The sequence below is a fragment of the Molossus molossus genome, unplaced genomic scaffold (assembly GCF_014108415.1).
Source record: "Molossus molossus isolate mMolMol1 unplaced genomic scaffold, mMolMol1.p scaffold_m16_p_12, whole genome shotgun sequence".
In the NCBI taxonomy this organism is placed as follows: Eukaryota; Metazoa; Chordata; class Mammalia; order Chiroptera; family Molossidae; genus Molossus; species Molossus molossus.
The window spans coordinates 87,074,745-87,091,893 of NW_023425347.1; the positions used below are offsets into that span (position 1 = coordinate 87,074,745).

Here is a 17,149-nt window from a genome sequence, read left to right on the forward strand (position 1 = left end):
ACAATAACTTCCTTCTGTTGGTTAAACCACCTAGTTTGTAGTACTTTGTTAAGGCAGCCCCAGAAAACTAATACACCCCATTCCTCTTGCATGGATGGGGCCTGCACACTCTAATGATTTGAGTTGGCAGGTGCCCGTGTTGGAGATGGCTTCGAGGGAGATGACTTCGAGGGAGGTGGTGGAGAGGACCCATCAGGAGGCTGCTGTGGTGATCCAGAGGCGGGTCTGTGAATGCCCTGCAGTGCAGATGCTTACAAACAGATGCAAGGGCTCAGCCACAAGCCCCGAAGGTCTGTAAATCAACCCTGAGTTCCAGTGACACGTCTTTTCTTCCCCTCGTGCATTTTCTCTCTCCCTCTCTCTCTTTTTTTGTTTTGTTCAGATAGAGTGGGAGGGAGAGAGAGAGAAACATCGACGTGAAAGGGACACATCGAGTGGCTGCCACCCGCATGACCCAACCAGGGCCAGGGACAAACTGCAACCAAGGTACGTGCCCTTAGCGGGAACCAAACCCGGGTCTCTCTGGACCGCAGGCCGATGCTCTAATCGCTGAGTCAAACCGGCCAGGGCTGGTGTATTTTCTCTTACACAGCAACTCACCCTTCTTCGCCTGACATCCCAGCCACCCCCACTTTCCGGGCTTGAATTCTACTGTGTATACTTTTACCCAGCCTCCGAGTGGGTGTGATTTCAGCAGCCTTGGTTTCAACTTCCTGTGGCAGCTGTAACCCCTGTTCTCACTGAATTGCTAAGATTGCTGATGAATGCCAACTGCTTGGAAGTTCTGTGAGTACTGGGAACATGCTCCTGTGCCAGGCCATGGAAAAATGGGCTATGGAATGGCCCAGAAATTTAATGAATTAAAAGTAACTGATAACACCCCCCTGTCTTTAGGTCTACCAGTGCCCATTCAAGAAAAGGACTAGATCTCAAATGGAAAAAAAATCCTCCTCCTAGCCCCATATGAAACCCGTCTGAAGTCCCCAAAGTCCCAGCAGAGGGCCAGTGCTCCAACCTCACCATTCCCCACACCAGTTTTCTTGCTCACGTTTTGATTATTTGGAAAAGATCAGTTGGAAGAAACAATGCAAAGCAATCACCTTCAGCCTCTACATTAAAATAAATGTCACTGGTTAAGGGGACACGATGCTACATGTAAGGTGGCACCCTGAATTGGATCCCCAAGTGAAGCCGGCCATTTGGTTAATAGTACTGTACCCAATGTTAATGTTTTTGTTTGTGCATGTAAAATGTTAACGTTAGTTGGCTGAAGGGTATATGGGAACTCTGTACTATCTACAATTCTCTGGAGATCCAAAATGATTGCAAAATTAGAAGTTTTGAATGTATATTTTTAAATATCCCTGAGATAGTACTTTTTGAATTACAAGAGACTGGACTCCAGAATATACCCTCAGTCATGCTATTTGACACTCTGCCTTAAGTGTTGTTCAGTGGCCAAAAGACATCAGCCAAACAATTCAACATTTGCCGAGTGTCTGTTCATGGCACTGTAGAGATACCAAGACAAAGATGTAGAACCCTGCCCTAAGGAGCTTACTCTCTAGTGAGGGAGACAGACATTTCTTTCTTTACATTTCTTTATTTTTCTTTTTTTTATTTTATTAATTTATTTTTGTTACAGATGTTTCTCCTTTTTTCTCCATTGACACCCTCCTCCCAACCCCCCACCCCCAGCATTGTTGTCTATGTCCATGGTTACGCATACATACATATAAGTTCTGTGGTTTATCTCTTCCCTCCCTACCCCCTCTTCTGAGGTTTGTCAGTCTGTACCCTACTTCTTTGGGGAGTCAGACTTTTTTTTTTTGGTATTTTGTTCAGATAGAGTGGGAGAGAGAGAGAGAAACATCGACGTGAAAGGGACACATCGAGTGGTTGCCACACTCACAACCCAACCAGGGCCGGGGACAAACTGCAACCGAGGTACATGCCCTTAGCGGGAACCGAACCCAGGTCTCTCTGGACCGCAGGCCGATGCTCTAACCACTGAGCAAACCGGCCAGGGCAAGAGACAGACATTTCGATGGGCAACTACATACCAGCATAGTGTGTGAGGATCAGAGAGATTAATCAAGGTGGAGAGAATTTCAACAGAGTCAGAGGCCAAGGGGACTTAAGCCTGAGGGCTGATGTCAGCAAAACACTGGGACAGTACAGGTGTGTGACTCTTTAGGGATTAGTCCAATAAAGGTGAAACTTGGAGGTATGAGGGAAGCAGGGGTTGAGTCTCAGAGACATAGGAGGACTTAAGATCAGCGAGGAGGGCAAAACTCTTTTCTATTACAAAAATATAATTGTTTCAGCATTAACAAAAGTAATATATGTTCACTTTAAGGAGTTTGGAAAATCCAGAATGGTACAAAGAAGAAAACTAAACTCAATTGTTATTTTACCTTACTGACTCATATTTTGGTGCATTTCCTTTATTATATTGTGTTCCTAGTTGAGCTCATATTGTACACAGTTGGGTGGCCTTTGTTTGTTTATTTTAGCATACTATCACAAGCCTTTCCCTATCATATTAAAAAAGAATATTAAAGCCTGAAGGGAGGTCACTTAGTCCATCTTCCTCCGAATGCAAGACTCCTTCTTCAACATTCCTGGTGGTGGACTGACAGAGCTTTGTCTGGACACCTCTCATAGCAAGAATCTCATTCATTCTTTTTTTTTTATCCTCACCCGAGGACATTTTTCCATTTTTTGTTCAGATAGAGTGGGAGGGAGAGAGAGGAAAAGAGAAGAGCGAGAGAGAAACATCAACATGAAAGGGACACATCAAGTGGCTGCCTCCTGCATGACCCAGCCCGGGACAAACTGCAACCATGGTACATGCCCTTAGTGGGAACCGAACCCAGGTCTCTCTGGACCACAGGCCGACTCTCTGACCGCTGAGCCAAACCAGCCAGGGCCTCATTCATTCTTTAAGAGATTCATTCTATTGTTAGCTAAGTCCAGTGATCACAGAGTTCTTCCATGCATCTTACTTGTGCTTCCCTAAAATTATCCTTTTATGAGATGACAGATCTTCAAATACATCGAGAATCAAAGAGTCTTAGGATTTAATTGATCTTGGGGTGGATTGCGGTTACCTCATGGAGGGTCTCAAATGCCATGCCAAGGACCCTTAGACTATAATCCAAGGAACTCATCAAATTGTTTAGGTTTCAGGAATTTTTACTTTTCTCATATGATGTGTCCCAAAGTTTAATTCATGAAATAATGTAAGCCAAAAAGTGGTGTGATCAGAGCTTGCTTGATGGTTAATACCTTAGCTGTCACCCACTGAGGGGTTATTATGCATCAGAAACAATGCTAGGTACTTTATATATATTGTTGCATTTAGTCCTGATAACACCTGAGGTAGGGGCATTAACCCCATTCACAGATGATGAAATGCAGGCCCAAAAAGGGGAAGTCACGTGCCTGAGTTCACACAAATAGTAACTGAACTGTATTAAAGCAAAAGATGCAAATTCCTGCTGTGATACGAATTAGCTGTGTGACCTTGCGCAGATGTCTAAAGTTCTATGGGCCTTTCTCTCCAATCCATAAAATAATAGGGTTAGCCTGATAAAACAGTTTAGAGTGATAGCTAAAAGCATAGATTTGGGCTGTGGCCGGTTTGGCTCAGCGGTTATTGGCTCAGCGGTTAGAGCGTCAGCCTGCAGACCAAAGAGCAGCAGTTTCGATTCTGGTCAAGGGCACCGAATCTCAGTTGTGATTGATCCCGGCCCTGGTTGGGGTCATGCCAGGGTAACCAATCGATGTTTCTCTTTCTCTCTCTCTCCGTCTCTCCCTCCCTTCCACTCTAACTGAAAAAATCAATGAAAAACTTTCCTCAGGTGAGGATTTAAAAAGCACAGACTTGGAACCAGACTGCAAAAGCTCTGTGCTCCTGTGTAGCCTAGTGGACAAGCGATTTAATCTCTCTGCAGGCCTGCTGCTGACATTCGCCAGACCCAAGGGAGGAGTATAAAAGGGAAGCCCACATACCTTACTGTGTAGTATGTAAGAATTACAAATCAAGCTAACAAATTATTATTTTTTTTAATGTATGTTTTATCCTTCTTCCTTGACAAATATACCTCCATAATAACCTAGAAAGTGAGTTTTTGAGTTGAGAATTCTGGGATTCCTTGGAATTCCATGTTAGAATGTGGCAGAGCCAGCTCCCTTCTCTTCCTATTCCTGGTCTTGCACACACTCCTGGCCTACACGCCCAGGTCTGTGCACACCACTTACCAGCAGCCAGCCGTACTTGTCAGCAGGGAAGTTTGCCCTTGGGAGGATGAACCCAGGGAAGGGGCTGGTATAGATGCTGAGAGTGGACTCGGGCCATTTGAACTAGGAGTTCTGGGGTCCTGAGTACCCAGAATGTGGTCTAGAAGGGGTTACCAGGCTGCAGGTGGGCCATGTATGCTTGGCCTCAGGGAATACCTTACCTGTGAGAAGGGGCACAGTTGGAGGAGGAGGGGCAGAGAGAGCTCAGCCCTCCAGGGGGCAGTGCCTAGGGCCAGGACCCTATTTGACATGTCTACAGAAGACACTGTCTCTCTGTTCCTTCATTTCCTTTAGGTTGACCAACTCATCTGGGTTTGCCAGGGACTTCTCTAGTTTTAGCACTGAAAGTCTTGTATCCCAGAAAACCCTCCAGCCCTGAGCAAACTGGGACGGTTGATCACCTTTGTTTCTTCATCTTTATAATTAGGCCAATAATATCTCATAATGAGGATTAAATGAGTTATTGCACGTGGAGTATTTAGACCAGTGCCTGCTGTGTAGTAAACATTCTATAAGCATGTTAGCTATTATTTTTTTATTTTTATTTTTTATCCTCACCCAAGGACATTTTTTGCATTTATCTTCAGATAGAGCGGGAGGGAGAGAGGGAGGAAGCGAGAGAGAAAAACATCGATGTGAGAGACATACATCCACTGGCTGCCACCCACATGACCTCAACCGGGGCCAGGGACAAATTGCAACCAAGGTACGCGCCCTTAGCAGGAACCAAAACCAGGACTCTCTGGTCCACGGGCTAATGCTCTAACAGCTGAGCCAAACTGGCCAGGGCTATTCTCTCTCTCTCTCTTTTTTTTTTTTTTTAGTCCTCACCCGAGGACAGTTTTTGATATTTTGTTCAGATAGAGTGGGAGGGAGGGAGAGAGAGAGAAACATCGATGTGAAAGGGACACATCGAGTGGTTGCCACCCACACAACCCAACCAGGGCCGGGGACAAACTGCAACCGAGGTACATGCCCTTAGCGGGAACCGAACCCAGGTCTCTCTGGACTGCAGGCCAATGCTCTAACCGCTGAGCCAAACTGGCCAGGGCTCTCTCTTTTTTTTATCCAATTATTTTTATTGTAGTAAAATATACATAAAATTTACCATCTTAACAATTTTTTTTCCTTTTTTAAAAATCATTTTTAAGTATTCAGTTCAGTGGTATTAAATACATTCATAATAATCGCCATCCATCTCCATAACTCTTTCATCTTGTAAAACTAAAACTCAATCCCCATTAAACAATAATTCCCCATCTGTCCCTCCTCCCAGCTTCTGGCAACCACCATTGTACTTTCTATCTCTTTGATTTAAAAAAAAAATGTATTGATTGATTTAATAGAGAGAGAAAGAGGAAGTAAGAGAGAGAAAGAGAGAAAGTGCCTTGACCAGAGATTGAACCCACAACCTTGGCAATTCAGGACAATGCTCTAAACCAACTGAGCTACCCAGTTGGGCTCTCTATGATTTTGACTAAGTATCTCACATCACATAAGTAGAATCATACAGTGTTTGTCTTTTTGTGACTGACTTATTTTATTTAGCATAATGTCCTCAAGATTCATCCATGTTATAGCATGTGTCAGAATTTCCTTCAAGGCTTAGTAATATTCCATTATATGTATGTACCACAGTTTGCTTATCTGTACAGCTGTCAATGGACATTGAAGTGGCTTATACATTTAAGCTTCTGTGAATAATGCTGCTGTGAACATGGGTGTGCAAATGTCTGTTTTTCCCTTGGATGGTCTTGGCATCCTTATCAAAATCATTGGACCATATATGCAAGAGTTTATTTCTTGGTTCTTTTTTTTATTCATTGGTCTATATGTCTTGTCTTTATGCCCACACCACACTATTTTGAGTCCTGTAGTATTGTGTTAAATTTTGAAATTAGGAAGTATGAGTCCTCCAGCTTTGTTCTTCTTGTAGCTATTACCATTTTAAAGGTTCCATTCTGCTAGAAAATGCTAAGTTTCTATAATTGGAGCCATGGAGGGTGAGAAAGAGGGAAGGATTGCATTTGACCAAAGTTTTAAACCTGGAGGGCAAAAGTCCAGCAAAGCCAATAGCTGAATGGGGAACCCTAGATGTTGTTAGTGTGAAGATGTTAATTCAATGTGTGTTATATAGAATTTAAGGGCCTTATTGGGTAAGGGCATCCATGAGGAAATGTCCTTTAGGCTTTAGAAATGTGGTTTTAGAGTTCAAGAGAGAGATAGAAGCCCAAGAGGCAAAAGGGAGTCATTCCCATAAAAGGAATCATTAGAAGAAGGTGTGGACTTAGATAAGAGGGATGCGGGTTAAAACATGTAGTGGGGAGACGGGCAGGGGCAGCAACATCTTGACCCCATTCCACTCACATATTTAATATGCGTGCACTTTACCCTATTTCACTGACTCCGAAATGCCATTGATTTTTAAGACACACCATTATTTTATGGACCACTAAGAAAATATGCTGTCAATAATTATGATGTCATTTATTGACTAGGAGGCACAATTGATTTTAGAGATACAAAAATGTGGAGATGGGATACGTCTTAGAATTAATTAAGTTAGATATATACCAAGCACTGTGTCAGGCATCAGGAGGAGGGGGGTGGGATAAAGCTATGAAAAAGACCCTGCCTTCATAAAGCTTCCAATCTCATAGCGACACCTACAGACACTTCTAAACCGCACGCAGGACCGAGACAACTGCTACAGTACGGGCACCAGCAGTGTTCTGAGATCAGCTGCTGCTTGCAAAGTATTTATAGGAGTTATTAATATAGACAGAATTGACACCACATCTTTCTTGGGATTTCTAGTCCTCCCCCTCCTTTTCCCTGATGCCTGAAATTTCTAAGCACAAAGCCTTTTAAACCATTTTTGATTGAATTGAGGTAATGAATTAAAACACCACATTATGCATGTTGAACTGGTACAACTCCTACAGAAGGCAATTTGGCACTATCCAAATTACAAATGCATTTACCTTTTTACCTTGTAATATATATATTCTATATATAGTCTAGGAATATATCTTGCAGATATACTCACCCACATGGAAAGTGCTATATATACATGGTTATTCATTACAGCATCATTTGAAATAGCAAAGAATTGGGAACAACCTAAGAGTCATAGATGGGGCACTGGTGAACTAGATTATGGAACATTCATTCATACAGTGGATCCCAGGTCAAGAAAATGCTTGATCTATGAACAGATACCTGTATGAAGAGATCTCTGACATATATTGTTGAGTAAAAAAAAAATCCTAAGTGCAAAACAGTTACAGTAGACTACCATTTGTATTATAGAAGGGAAGAAGAATACATATTTACAAATTTTCTTGTGTGTATATGAAGAAATTCTAGGATAAGAGGAAGATAACAATAGTTATGCTGGGGAGGGGGAGGTATCAAATTTGGCAAGTAGGATAAAGAAGGGAGAAGGGCTTTTTATTCTTTATTTCGAAACTATACAAATGTGTTATCTATTCAAAATGTTAAATTAATTGAAATTTGCAAAATACCCCTTGGGAAGAGTTAACCCAGTGACTATGATTCCCACCAAAGGGTGAAGGTCTACCATTCATTCATTCATTCATTCATTCAATAACCTATAGCAATCAAGAAACTTATTTAGCAATAATAGTTAACAAGTGTTAGGCACTTACGACGTGCCAGGGACTGTGCTGAGTACTTTCATGTACATGATCTCATTGTAATTTTCTAGCATTACAGAAGAGGAAGCTGAGGGTGAGAAAGGTTATTCTTGTCTAAAGTCAACTGCAAATGTCCAGGCCCCACCATCTCGGACCCAGGCCTGGTTCTGGGCACTAGGTATATCAAGACAAAGATACAAGCCCTGCCTTCTTGGACTTACTACTCTAGTGAGGGAGCCGGGCGTGTGAAATAGCAGATTCACAGACAGCATTTGAACAGGGAAGGGAGTGTTAGAGCACAATGCCTAAGGAATTGGGGACAAAGGGAACAGAGAGGCTAGGGACAAGGAGAAACCTCTCCCACGACACCCTTTTGCCAAGGACAGGCCCTGGAAAGCAGCAGTGGAACTCTGCGGCGCCTATGTGGGAGACAACCCCTACAGCCTCAGAACTAACAATGAACAAAGGCTGCCGGTGCTCTGTAAGAACAGAGGAGATCTGACAACTGCCCCGGCCGTTTGATCAGTGTAGACATCCCTTCTGGACTTTGAAGCCTGATGTGCTCTCCTTTTGCTGTCTACACAGATCAAATAAGATGGATGACTGCCATATCTTAACTGCACTTTGTGCTAATCCAGTTACAGTCAGCTCCAGAGCAATCTGAGCAGAGGCAAAAATAATTCTCATGGGTAAAGATGGACAGTGTCAAGACATGAACATTACTGCTTGCTGCCACTTCAGGAGGGAGGGGGTTTTGAAGTTTTAGAAAGCTTCCAAGAAGGAAGCTTCTGTCCCTCTCTATGGTAAAGTGGCAAAGGAGTTTTTCTCTCCTTACAGTTAAAAGCCCTTCCTATCCCAGGGCTCATATATGTACACCCATAAGAGTTGACAATAAATAGCTGTGATCTGGCTTTCAGAAAGATAACCCCACCCTAAAGAACAGGGATGTCCCACCACACAAGTACCTTTTTATTCTCGGGATCATTCTTACCCCCAGCCTCCTCAGTTCCCAAGCAACAGTGAGGATCTCAGGAAATCCTTGTCACAGAGACTGGCAGGACCAGGAGTCAACAACAAACCCAGAAGCTATAAGTGGCATCGTTAAAAAAGATTAAAAATCTACATGAGTTCTAACATCTTCGTTGCTAACTATGGTTTCCATGGAAATAGACATCTGCTCTAGGGAGAAAGAAAAGGTGGGGGGAAGCATTGTAAATGCTTTAAAATAATCAGTATTTTGAAAGATTAATTTTTTTCCTGTCACAACATTAATAGTCAGAAATGTGAGATTTGGTGTGTGTGTGTGTGTGTGTGTGTGTGTTTTAATGCATCACATGGGTGGGACCTTCTGCTGGAAACTTCCAGATCAAGTACAAAGACTTCAGGATAAAGGCTAATTCAGGGGATAATGGACCCCTTGGCCTTGGATTCCTTGCTTGTATGTGTTGCCTGCCAATCTGTCACTTTTCAGTGAGGTCTGGTCCCCACCTCTCTCCAGCTTTTCTAAGGCTGTTTCATGGTCAAGTTTGGTATGAGAGGGAGAAGCCTTTCAGGGCTCAGAATCTGAATAATTTCTGGTCCTGCTCACGTGCTAAGGGAAAACCACTTAGATTGGGGGTGGGGAAAGACCAACCCCACACAAGGGCAATTGTTGGAGAAAATACCACAACAAGCATATTTCAGGCCATAGTACATTGCTAATTGTTTGCTTTGTGTGGTGTGTCTACTGCCTGTATGATCCAGTTCTCCTTGTCTCAGGCACCTATTCACTGTATTTATCTCCAGCGCATCCTTAGTGACTAGCTGGACATGGAGAGTCTTTTTAAATTAGGACAGTTTCAGCAGAGTTGGTCATGTCTGTTTCTGGTTTTGGGGAGAAGGAGCCCACTGATTAATAAAATGAAGGTGACCTGCCCAGACAGGATCTCAAAGCAGGTGCATTGGTGTAATGACCACTACCGGAGGACACAACCTTGGTCAGGGGAATGGGAGGAAGGACCTGGGAACGATATTAATTTTATTATTTTTCCTCTGGCCTTTTTGTGGGAAGAGGGAGGCCAATCATTCTGATCTTATAGCCAGGGTTAGACCAATTTCCTTTGTACCTCTGCTGTACTTGGATCTATCCAGGCAGGGGGCAATCGTGACCTTGTAGCTCCTTTTGTTTTGATTTTTAAAAAGGGGCCAGCATCGCTCTGGAGAGCACGTGCTCCAAGAACAAAAGCAACACTTAACTGCAGTCTGTGTAACTGCTATTGCTCTTCCTTCCCTATCATCTGGCCAAAGTCAAGGCAGAACAGATGGAGTCTGCATTTAAGCCAAGTGGATGTTAGACCAAAGGAGATCAAATTCCAGAGCTTTTGGTCTGATAGTCACTCACGCTTTTTCCCCTCAGCTCTGGTCACCAGTTCGGGGCCCCTAGGATGGTAGCGAGAACGCACACAGTGAGGAAAGGGTTAGGAATTATGATGATGTCACAATACAGGTGACACGCGGGTGTCAAGGTACAGCTCCGGGTGCAGGAGGCCTTTTCAAGGGACGTAGAATGGCACTGTCCTGTCACAAAGACTTGGGCATCTTAGGTAGCAGCACAGGGTGGGGCACCGTTGGGGCGTTGCACCTGAGTATTGTCCTTTCGGTGTTGCGGGGCAAGTAACTCAACCGAGGCTGAGTCCAGGCAGCCACCCTCTGAGAGGTGCGCAGGGATCCCGCCCCGCCCCGTCCTGCTCTTTTCCTAGGGATGGGAGAGCTGGTTCAGATCCAGGCTAGGGACCAGGGGTACATCCTTTTCGGCAGCTAGACAACTGCCTCTGCCCAGGGCTTACACCTGGGGAGACCTACAACGCCCCCACCCCTCTCATTGTCTTCCTGCTACGCCAGCCTGGACTACATTTCCCGGGGTACTTCAGGGTCCACAGGGGCGGGCCCGCTGGACTGTTGGGGGGGAAGGGCCGGCACGTGCCGCCCCTCTCAGCCAATGCAGAGCCCTGCAGGGAGGTCACGTGCCGCTGTTTGGCGCTTTTGTGCGCACTCGGGGCTGTTGGTGCTCAGTGCGGCCAGGCGGCTCGGACCGGGCAGGTGGGTTCGGGCTCTTTGGAGGAGCTGCAGCCAGCGAGAGGGAGGTGTTGGGCGGGATGGGCTGGGCCCTCTTAGCGGCCCCCTGCTGGAGAGCGGCGGGCGGGGCCACGGGCCCCCGGAGGAGCAGGCGACGGGTGGGGGTCGTTCTGCTTTGTGTGTGGCTCGGGCGGAGCCTGGGCTTTGTCCCTATTCCCTGGGGGCGCGGCTGTCGTGGGGAAGGGGCGCGGCCAACTGGGCAAGCCCCGGGCGTTAGCCCCCCGGGTGCGGTCGAGGAAACAATAGGGGGCGTGGGTCCCCGTTTGCCTCCCTCACTCCCCCTGCAGGCGCGGCCCCGCCGGGGTCCCCATTGTCTGAAGGGGAGGCGCCTCCTGGGAGCAGCGGCCTTTTGGGGCCAGACTGCGCCATGCTAGAGCTGTGCCCGCTCCTCGCGATGGTCCTCGTCTAGTAACTGGGGTCACGCCCGAGAGGTTAACACCCCACGAAGCCGCCTGCCCCCGCGATGAGGGACGCAGACAGCTAGGGTGGCGGTAGGTTGGGTGGGAACGCAGAGAGGAGGTGGTGAGGTGATGTGGAGGCTATCCCACGGCCTGTTCCCGAGCTGCGGAGGGGTGGGGGTGGCCTCGAGGTGGTTTTGGCGGGAGTTAGGGGGGGCGTCCGCGGGGGGTGAGCCCAGAATGGGCGGAGTTATCCGGATAGGACCGTTAGTCCCGCCCATCCCTCCCCTATCCACGCGCGCGGGCTCCCGGGTGTTGTGAGTTCGGGGAGATTCGAAAAGGCGCGGGGAGGAAAGGGGCGGAGCCAGGGGCCGGAGCACTGAGCGTGTTCTGATTGGCCGGGGGCGGCCTGCCGCTTTCCTTGCCTTGGCCAGGGCCACGCCCATCCTAGGGTCCGGTGCTGCGTTTAATGCTCCGCTGGTGTTTGACCATTTCTCTGCCTCTGATTTTAATTTCTAGCTGGTGGGAACCTGTAATCCTGTTTTTGATACTAGCCTAGGGCCTACAAGAATTATGACCTTAAAAAATTTTAAGATAAAATGTAGAAGTTTTCATGACGTAAGGCAGCAAATATAACCTAAAACCTAGAGATTTGTAAAACTAATTTTGCCCGCTGTTGGACAAGGAGCTTAAGCCCCAAGAACAGTAGGAGTTCAACATTATCGGTTAATATTAGCTTGGGCGTTTTGTTTTCCACCATGGCAGACACAGACAAAGCAGGGGTGTGTATTTCATTTGCACAATGAGTTGTAGGCAGTGTTAAGATGGCTCCGATCTTACTGTCGAGTTGAACTACAACTAACGTTCTATTCAGTTCAGATTTCCCAATGATTGGTATTTTAGAGATTTTTATAATTTCTAGTTAATGATGTCTTATTTAATTCCACAGTAGTGATTTTTCTGACACTGATTTATGTGGATGTGATTTGAGGTCCCCAAGGGATCAATGACATATAGAAATGCAAAGAAATTGATTGCATTCTTTTGAAAATCATTTTCAGGGCTTTCCTTGCCAGTGGATTGTATAGAGTATATTGCCAGGCTCTTGTCTTCTGTTCACCATGGCTTCTTCTGGTAGGTAAACTATTTGGAAAAACTGAAATTGTGATGGGCTTATGATTTTAGAATAGGAGATGGCTTAAATCTTAAGCCATTAATTTGGCACCTGTATTTTGGTCTTATTAAAAAATATGTTTTATAAATTGGAGAATAATTAAAGAAGAAAAAATGGTTATCACTGGAGCATACTGAGAGCTTTTAATTAATTGTTTCATTATTAGACGATTTGTCTTGCTCTGAAGCAAAATTGTGGAGTTTTGTGCAAGTCTTTTTTTTGTTCATGGAAAGTGTCCAATACTGATGTCCGAGAATTATATTTATTTTAAAATGTTGAACTTTGTTTTTCTGGGAGGTGGTATTTACATAATAATTTCTTGCTTGCAAACATGGCTTCATCAGCCCAAATTCTATTCATTCAATTGATTTTGGTTTTAGAAAATTATAGAACAGTTTATTAGAATAGGAAAACCCGAATTTTCTGAATACATTATAAATTCGATCGAATCCAGATATTCAGGTGAAAGAACTGGAGAAGCGTGCCTCAGGCCAGGCTTTTGAGCTGATTCTCAGCCCTCGATCAAAAGAATCTGTCCCAGAATTCCCCCTTTCCCCTCCAAAGAAGAAGGATCTTTCTCTGGAGGAAATTCAGAAGAAATTAGAAGCTGCAGAAGAAAGACGCAAGGTAAATATCACAATTCACAGAAAATGGTATTTATTATTGGTTTGTGGCAAATCAGCTCTATTTCCGTAACAGGAGGAAAACAGAATTGTAGCTAGACAGTGGTTATAACTGCCTAAAAATTATGTAATGCCAATGGCTGGAAAAATGCCAACCATCATTTTTTGAGCTCCTATTCTGCACCAACTTCTTTACTTACATTTTTCTCTTTTAATATAGTTACTGTAACGGGGTAGGTGTTGTCTTAGATACCAAGCTTAGAAAATAGTCTTGGGTATGTTAACCATTTTCTCAAGTCATACAGCTAGTGAGTATTGGAGCCAGAATTCAAGCCCAGGTCTGTCTAAAACCAAAGTTCATGCTTCTCTTGCTTTCTCTTTGAAACAGATTTGTTAGTGGATGGATTCTTCTTTTTTTTTTTTTTTTCCCTTTAGATTTTGGGGGTTTCTTTTGGTTTGTGTGTGTGCCCGTGTAATATTTTTGTTTTTGTTTTTTTGAGAATTGTACAATAACATCATTTTAAATTGCTAGTAGTGGGATTTTGTTGCTCAGCTGGCATTCTGGGGTATTGTGGCAGCTTTTCTCTTACGAACGCTATCTAAATGAGGCATCTTTAAAAAGAACTAATCAGAAAAATCAACAGGTATTAATATGCTTGTTATAGAAAAATTGGGAACCACAGAAGTTTATAAATAGGAAATCATTCATTATCCTACTTCCTAGAAATAACCATTAACATTTTGGTGTATTTCCTTCCATTCAGCATTATTCTATTAACTGAGAACTGTACATAAATTTTCATTTAATCTCCCTTACCAGCAACACTGATTTGGGTGAATGGATTTAATTTTTAAATTATGGAAACTCACAATAAAGGTAAAGTAATAACCTTCCCCCACCAACACAGCTAGTGCAGTTTTAAGTCTAATACATTTAACCATATACATGCACATATAGGCCCCTTTTTAAGCTTCTGTAGCATGTGCTACGTACTTTTCAGTGCACGGTTATGTGCACCTACACTGGCCCACTATCAGCAGAGAAGCATTTCCCAGAAAGAGTGGCGGTGTTTGCAGTGGTGCATCATCTCCTACCTGCTCTTCTGTGTAGCTTGTGTTCATGGAAGAGATGCAGCTGAAGGCTAGACAGAGAAATACTTAGAAATCAACTGTGGCCCTGTAGACTTTAGCCTGTACTTTAATAATAACTGTACACACAGTGAAACTCTTTATCTGACTGGGATTTTGCGAAAGAGAACAGAACCAGTAGCAGATGCTCTGTAGTTTTCCTACAAGTCAGTGCTTTCAAACACATCAGAATCTGTTTGGTAACAAGCTATTCTGAGTCTCTTGAAGGAGGCACACCATGGTAATTGAGCTCCAGTGGTCTGTATTTTAATGCAGCTTCCATAGAGAAGTGCTAATAAGCTTTTCTTTGAAACAAATCCTTCTGGCTTAAATCGTAACCTGGAGGCTTACATTTTTTACCATTCATATATTTTATTGGTATGGTTATATTTTTATAATGAGCTAATTTTCTTTGGATAGCCTTTGAAGTTAAATAAAATTCTTTATAAAAAAGTTCCTTTTCTAAGCGCATCTCATTCAAGTCATCTTGATACCATAATGCAGTAAATCTGTAAGGATTTCCTTAAGGAGTAATTGGGTAGGATTCTGAACAGTTTTCTAAAATAAACAAAAACACTAGAAAGTTATTTTCATAGTACTTTGATACAGATAATTCAGGTCCTAACTTCAGTATTATTTAAAGAGATCTAATATTCTGCCTCTTTTCAATCCTCCCAGTTAATCATTTCTTGTGTAATTTTAACTTATGCTAAATACATTTCAGAGAGCCTAACCTGTTCAACCTTTTTTAGTCCCATGAAGCTGAGGTCTTGAAGCAGCTTGCTGAGAAACGAGAGCACGAGAAAGAAGTGCTTCAGAAAGCAATAGAAGAGAACAACAACTTCAGTAAAATGGCAGAGGAGAAACTGACCCACAAAATGGAAGCCAACAAAGAGAACCGAGAGGCGCAAATGGCTGCCAAACTGGAGCGTTTGCGAGAGAAGGTGGGTGTGAGCCTTGTGTGAGGAGGCTTAATTTAAGAGCTTGCAGTTTCATGTTCCAATGAAGTGGCTTCAGCTGATTGCCTTGATCAAAGGTGTTTGGCATCTTTAAGTGATGGGTATCTTATCTTAAAATAAGATGGGCCCTGGCCAGTGTGGCTCAGTTGGTTGGGTGTGGTCCTGTGCACTGAAAGGTCACCTGTTCAATTCCCAGTCAGGGCACATGCCTGTATTACTGGCTCGATCCCAGTAGTGGGTGCCTAGGAGGCAGCCAATTTATGGTTCTCTCTCACTCTCCCCTCCCCTCCTCTCTCTCTCAAAATCTTTTTTTAAAAATGAAATATTCAACATTTTCTAGCATAATTGTACTTTCCTTGGAAGAGCGTTAGGAGGCTCAGTCAGTAGATTCCTTGGTGACCCAGGAAGTTCAAAGATTATGTCTTAGAACTCTAATCATGTGATTCCCATAATATATATTTATACAGTAGTCCTCCCTTATCTGTGTGGGGTGTGTTCCAAGACCCCCAGTGGATGCCTGAAACCATGGGTAGTACCAAACCCTGTATGTATACACTATGTTTTTTCCTTTGCATATTCCTGTGATAAAATTTCCGGCTTCTCTTTGGCATATCCAATTGCCAGGATCACTACTCTCGTACTTTGGGTCATTATTAAATAAAATAAGGGTTACATGAACATAGATACTGTGATATCACAGTTGATCTGATAACTGAGACAGGTACTAAATGTCTAACAGGCAGGTAATGAAGACAGTGTGGATACACTGGACAAAGGGATGATTTATATCCCGGCAAGACAGAGCGGGACAGTATCAAATTTCATCATGCTACTCAAAACGACGTGTAATTTAAAACTTATGAAATGTTTCTTTCTGGAATTTTTCATTTAATATTTTCATACCACAGTTAACAGAAACAGTGAAAAGCCAAACTGTGGATATGGGGGACTACTGTATTTATAATATTATTACATATATATTAAATGTGCTGACACTGTGTTTGGTTTCTTGGGGACGTGGGTTGGCAGGCTGCTTTATTGGACTGGTGATATATGCTATTTCTTTACAGGACAAGCACATTGAAGAAGTGCGGAAGAACAAAGAATCCAAAGATCCTGCTGATGAGACTGAAGCTGACTAATTTGTTCTGAGAACTGACTTTCTCCCCCTCCCCTTCCTAAATATCCAAAGACTGTACTGGCCAGTGTCATTTTATTTTTGCCCTCCTGACAAATATTCTAGAAGCTGATGTAGGACCATAGGTAGATCCAGACTGTATGATGTTGTTTTAGGGGACAAAGGGGAGAAACTGAAAGTGTTTAACTCTTTTTCTAAAGTGTTGAAGTCTTTCTAATGTAGCTATTTTTCTTGTTGTATCTTTTCTACTTCAGTACACTCGGTGTGCTGGGTCAGTGGCTAGTACTGTATTGGCTCTGTGAAAACATGTTCGTGAAAAGAGTATGTAGTGGCTTCTTTTAAATTGTTAGATGCTGAATATTTGTTCACTTTTAAATCCCAATTCTGTCCCGATCTTACCAGATGCTACTGTACTTGAATGGTTAATAAAGCTGCACAGTGCTGTTGGTGGCAGTGACTTTTTTCTATCCAGGTAATAAACTGTCTGGTGATAGAGATCCTGCTAGGTTATGTGCGTGCCGGGTGGGCCCTTGGGCTGGCGGGAATACTCAGCACAGCGTTGTTCGCATTGTCTCTTCCACAATCATCACGTTGTTGTCGTGCTCTGGCCCAAATCAGCTGTTACCAGAGTCTTCCAGATGTTTATTTGCA

At 43.7% G+C, this 17,149-nt stretch overlaps 1 protein-coding gene across 2 annotated transcripts; it reads left to right on the top strand.

Moving 5' to 3' along the window:
* The first annotated feature begins 10,931 nt into the window (after positions 1-10,931).
* On the top strand, positions 10,932-16,944 carry STMN1 (stathmin 1). 2 transcript variants are annotated; one of them, XM_036255938.1, is made up of 5 exons: positions 10,932-11,042; positions 12,538-12,610; positions 13,105-13,277; positions 15,154-15,345; positions 16,431-16,944. In XM_036255938.1, the coding sequence occupies exons 2-5, from the start codon at positions 12,598-12,600 to the stop codon at positions 16,500-16,502; spliced, it is 450 nt and encodes a 149-aa protein (XP_036111831.1). In that variant the 5' UTR covers positions 10,932-11,042; positions 12,538-12,597; the 3' UTR covers positions 16,503-16,944. The 2 variants fall into 2 exon arrangements, with proteins under 2 accessions (XP_036111831.1, XP_036111832.1); XM_036255939.1 differs by lacking the exon at positions 10,932-11,042 and adding an exon at positions 11,976-11,998.
* The last annotated feature ends 205 nt before the right edge of the window (positions 16,945-17,149 follow it).